This window comes from Mus pahari, chromosome 18 (assembly GCF_900095145.1).
Source record: "Mus pahari chromosome 18, PAHARI_EIJ_v1.1, whole genome shotgun sequence".
In the NCBI taxonomy this organism is placed as follows: domain Eukaryota; kingdom Metazoa; phylum Chordata; class Mammalia; order Rodentia; family Muridae; genus Mus; species Mus pahari.
The window spans coordinates 14,152,612-14,158,003 of NC_034607.1; the positions used below are offsets into that span (position 1 = coordinate 14,152,612).

The 5,392-nt window shown below is 52.7% G+C and overlaps 1 protein-coding gene across 1 annotated transcript in view; it reads right to left on the reverse strand.

Annotated features, from left to right (window-relative positions):
• The window catches only part of Ptk7 (protein tyrosine kinase 7 (inactive)), a 65,174-nt gene that overhangs the window by 21,351 nt on the left and 38,431 nt on the right, over positions 1–5,392 (reverse strand). The window contains exons 3-7 of the mRNA XM_021217749.1: positions 5,170–5,272; positions 4,701–4,891; positions 4,450–4,600; positions 925–1,073; positions 411–677 (exon numbers count right to left, since the gene is read on the reverse strand). Coding sequence (XP_021073408.1) covers positions 411–677; positions 925–1,073; positions 4,450–4,600; positions 4,701–4,891; positions 5,170–5,272 — 861 coding nt within the window. The remainder of the gene's footprint in view (positions 1–410; positions 678–924; positions 1,074–4,449; positions 4,601–4,700; positions 4,892–5,169; positions 5,273–5,392) is intronic.

The window sequence follows — 5,392 nt, forward strand, 5'->3', positions numbered from 1 at the left end:
GGAGGGAGGGAGAGAGAGAGAGAGAGAGAGAGAGAGAGAGAGAGAGAGAGGAGAGATCTTTTCACCTGTATCATTTGATCTTTCCCTCTGTCTTGTATGGATGAGGAGCCCACAGGGGACATGATCCCTCCCAGGCACCGTGGGCAGAATGGGACCCAAGTCTGCAGAGTCCCAGACAGTGCTCTTCCACTGTCATCAGGGATCTACCTTTGTGGGAGGCTGTGTTTTACTTCCTCTGGTTGAACCACCACTCTCTATGTCTGGCTCCCCACTATCACATGACTGATATTCCCATGGCTACAGACCCCAGAACCTAGAAGGAGCCACAGGTGTGCACCCGGGTAAGCCTCTACCCATTGCACCCTGTCCCGAAACCTCCCAGGCTCACCCTTCAGGGAAAAAGTACTCACTGGCCACTGTGATGTTGACATCCTGTCGCCGCTGACCCGCCAGGTTGGCCGCATGGCAGGTATAGACACCAGTGTCACTCTCAGCAATGGTGACAAACACGAGCTCAAGGCCCTTCTGATGGACCCTGCCGTGGGCAGGAAGACGGACTCCAGCATGCTCCCACCAGACACTGGGTGTAGGCTGGCCCTGGGGGGCTGGGCAGGGGACACGTGCCTCATCACCAGCTATGAACACCCGTGGTTCGAATGGCAGCATGTCTTCAATCTCTGCAAAGACATGCGTAGAAGGGAAATTGCTTGACGGCCTTGAGCATCTGGGTATGTGATGTTTTACAAGAAACCTAGGCTCCCTCTGGCCACAATTCCTCCTCTCTGCGTGTCCTCCTCTAGCCCAGCGTCCTCCCCGCTTCCTCTCTTAGCCCTCCAAGCTGGCTAGCTAATTCAAACACGAGCCCTAAATCCCTGGGAGCAACCAACATTAGATGTGGTGCCTACCTCAGCACCAGAGACCCACCTGCCAGGTGAAGAGTGGCTTCCAGGACAATGGGTGGGCCCCTCTGTCCCTGACCAATGCAACGGTAGACTCCTGCGTTCCGTGGCCGGACTTGGGTCAGCAGCAGAGAGCCATTGGCAAACACCACAGCTCTGCGGAGATGAGGGGGGCTGCGGAGGGAAGAGAGTCCAGTCTGGAAGAGGCCCTAGGCCCCCTTCAGAAACAGGATGCAGTGAATTTCATGTTGCAAGGGTCTGTGTTATGTACACCTGTCCGTGTGTGTGTGTGTGTGTGTGTGTGTGTGTGTGTGTGTGTGTGTGTGTAGGTATATGTATTTTTAAAATTTTCTCATTTAAAATGTATTTTTTATTTTACAAGTGTTTGCATGCATGTCTGTAGATGCACCCTGTGCATGCTTAGGGTCAGCAGAGACCAGAGAAGGCGTCAGATACTCTGGAACTGTAATTACAGACAGTGTGGGCTACCATGTAGGTGCTTAGAGCCAAGCCCAGATGTTCCACCAGAGCAGCAAGCGGCATTAATAACTGACCTTAATGTGAGAGTATAGCATGTCGTGTCCCTGGTTGGCCTGGAATTCTCTATGTAAAACAGGCTGGCCTAGAATTCACAAAACCCCCCGGCCTGAATTCACAAAACCACCTCCTGAATTCTGGGATAAAGGGTGTGCACAATCACCTTTGGCAGCCCACCTTCTTTCTTTCCTTCCTTCCTTTTCTTTTAGTTTTTCAAGACCGGGTTTTTCTGTGTAGCCCTGGCTGGCCTCGAACTCAAGAAATCCACCTGCCTCTGCCCCCCAAGTGCTAGAAGTAAAGCTGTGTACCACCATGGTCGCCTTTTTTTTTTTTCTTTTTCCTTTTAATGTTATGTGTACCAATATTTTGCTTACATTTAAGTCTGTGCACCACATCCATGCCTGGTTCTTGTAGCGGCCAAAAGAGGCCTCAGATCCCCCTGAAACTGGAGTTACAGGTGGCTGTGAGCTGAAAAAGCAAACCTGGTTCCCCTGGAGGAACAGCCCGTGTTCTGAACCACTGGGCTATCTCCAGGATGGCTTCAAGCTTACTGTATCACCCAAGCTTGACCTAAAGAGTGGCCTAAACTTGTGTACGTGTGGTGTGTGTGTGTGTGTGTGTGTGTGTATGTGTGCAATGTGAGTGTGTGTGGGGGGGTGCTCACACTTGGCATGTATGTGTATATAAGTATGCGCAGGTGTGCTCACCCATGTGTGCACACGTCTGGGTCAAAGGTTAATGTCAGATGTCTCATCGCTTCTTCACCTTACTATATGAGACAGGGTCCCTCACTCTACCTGGGGTTTACCATTTCAGCTCGACTGGCTGGCCAGCAAGCCCCCAGATCTCTGCCCCTCAGCACTGGGTTACACATGTCCACTGCCACACCCAGCGTTCTGAACACAGGTTTTCGCGCTTGCTCACGGTGGCGGTGTGAATAGATCTGGGCCCCCATAAGCTCATGTGTGTGAATGCTTGCCCCAATAAGAATGGCACTATTAGGAGGTGTGGCCTTGTTGGAGGAGGTGTGCCCTGTGGGCGTGGGCTTTGAGGTCTCCTGTGCTCAGGCTATGCCCAGTGTGGCACACAGTCCCCTTCTGTTGCTGGTGGAGCAAAACATACAACTTTTGGGTCCTCCAATACCATGTCCGCCTGCAGGCCGCTACTAAACCTCTGAAACGCCAAGCCGGCCTCAATTAAATATTTTTCTGTGTAAGAGTTGCCACGGTCATGGTGTCTCTTCCCAGCCATAGAACCCAAACTAAAGCACCCGTCAATCACGTGACCCAACAAGCCCCTGACCCCAAACTTTACATCCTCCTGCCTCATCTTCTTAGGATTATGGGCACGAGTCACCCCACTCAGTTTGTAGGCGTGTTTTCCAACGGCAAGAAACTCAGTCTTGGAGAAGGAGGGCAGGGTAAAGTGCAGTGTAAGTGAGAGAAAGGAAGATGTCAGGACAGCGGGACCACCAGCAGGACAGTCGGGTCCCCAGCGGCAGGGACAAGGGCCTCTCAGTCAAGTTAGATGGCCTGATCATGTGCTTAGGCCTAAAGCCCCTAACCTAGGGAACCACAGCCCCAGTGACCACAAACATGTCTGGTACCACAAAAGTGTCTTTCCTCTCCTAGAGTGTGGGCAATCGTCCCAACACAAGGGCAAGCCTCCTGAGCCTTTCAGGGACATTTGCTTCTTCTGGAAATGTGGGTGTTGTTGCAGGGTGTTTAATCACACTGTGAACCCTGAGGTTGGATCATTTACTAAAAGAAAACCTGTTTCTAGTTGTGGTGCGGCTCTGTCAGTCCTTAGCACACACCTTTAATCCCAAACAATGAAGGTAAAGTGAGTTTGTAGAAGGAAGCACCCATGTTTTCAAGTGATGTCTAACTGACAGAGAAATTAATCAGAGAAAGATCTGACAGAACAGGATCCGCCTCGCTCTCACGAGAGGAGAGGGAGGCTTCTTAAGAGAGCAGTGCGGAGAGACAAGAGAAAGAAAGGAGGCAGGTTTACCTGGAGAGTTTTTACAGAGACAAGATGAAGAGAAAACAAGATAAAGACGTACAGACAGAAGGAGCCAGAGAATGAGAAGGAGCCACAAGATTAGAACAGATTGCCGGAGTTTGTTTGAGGGGCCAAGCAGAGCGATTCAGGAGAAGCCCAGAGAAGCCAGATGAAATCAGACAGGAGCTTGGAGAGGAGCTGAGTTGAACCAGCCAGCTCAAAGCTCAGAAAGAACTAGGAAAAGTGAGCTTATTCAGCAGCGCGTCTCCGAGGCCGAAACCATCCTAGGCCCAGATTAGATTGCACAGAGGCCAAAAGCTCCCAAGACCGGGTCTAGGTTCTCGGACGAAGGCGAGGAGCCTCCGACAATGACATCAGGCGAATGAAAGGAACTTTTCAGGTATGCTGAGTTCAGCACTGTCTTGTATCTTTCGATGCAGGCTGTGACCACACCGGCCCCCGGCCCCCAGCCCCCAGCTTCTCTCTCGGGTGTTCTGAGCTTAGCTATTTATACAACTCCGTTCCTAACTTTGTTTCCAATTTCCCCTAGAGCATCCTGCTGGATGATCACATGGCTTTTAGCCTGTCAATATTCGTCAACACATCACTGAACACCGCGGGGTGTCACCCAGGGCTGCCGTGAGAAATGGGGAGGCTGAAGTTCTTGGCCGTTGGGGAGGCTGCAGATGGAGCACAGGCTTGTGTCTACAGCAAGCTGTGAGGACACTGTCTCTTTGGCAACCCTCGGGTCCCACTCAACCCTGGTCTCTGCTCTTCCAGCCCAGATGACCCATGCGGACCACAAGAGAAGGGAATCAAGGTCCAACCATGGAGTGTCCCTGTGGGAACGACAGAAGGCATTTTCCCAGAGCCTTCCCTTGGGGACGACTTTCAGTGACATTAGGACATCTTGCTGCCATCTGCTGAGAACTTGAAGAAATACAAGTTCACGAAGGACAAAGTTCTAGTGTCTGGACTTGGACTGACATCACACCCACAGACGTCTTACCGGCTTCGGTTAGTGATGGAGGCCTCATCCTCAAAGACCCACTGCAGGCTCGGGGGTGGCTGGGCTGAAAACTGGCAATGGAACATGGCCTCCTCATTCCTTGCGACAACAACATCCTGAGGTGCCAGCACCACCCTGGCAAAGCTTTCATCTGTGGCAAGGGGAGGCGTGGAGGAGGTAAGCAGGCCTGGCAGTGAGCGCGTCCCCCACCCAGCCCTGCCTTCTCTCTTCTATCCCCACCACAGGCTCACCTGCAACACTCAAGGTGAAGTTCTGGCTGCTGCAGGCCTGGCCGAAGGCATTGTGGGCACAGCAGGAGTAGAGGCCACTATGTTCGGGACTGGCTGGCCGTAGGGTCAGGTTCCTCTCCCTGCTGCTGACAGTGTGGGTGCTCTGATCATCAGAGAGGGGGGTCCCATCTCGGAACCACTGGTAGGTAGGCCTGTAGGACATGGGGGGAGGTCATAAGCTGGGAAAAGGGGAGTACAGAATAAGACATCTAACTGGGTACTCCAGTTTACAAGTGGAGGAATGCCCTGTGAAGGGATTCAGATCGCTCAGTTCCCAGAGTCTAGGGTCATCCACGCCGTATTCCTCCTTCTCCAGCTACTAGAGACTGGAGGGAGTGGTGCCAGCTCGAAGCAAAGTCCATCTGCATGGATTCTAAGACTCAGGGTGACATCCTTACGGGTCTCCATCCCATCCTCCATGGCTCCTTACCGAGGGTGCCCGTCAATGTGACAACGAAGTGTGACCTGGGTCTGGGGCTGGATCTCGGCTTCTGAGGCTGGGTGCTTCAGAACCACAGGACCTGCCTCGATCCCTGGAGCGGAGGCCACAGTTGCAATGAGCAGAGCAGAGGTGGGAAGGTGGAGGGGAAGGAGGGTGCCGCGGAGCCCTCGGGCGTGTACCCATCTTACATACATACACACACACACACACA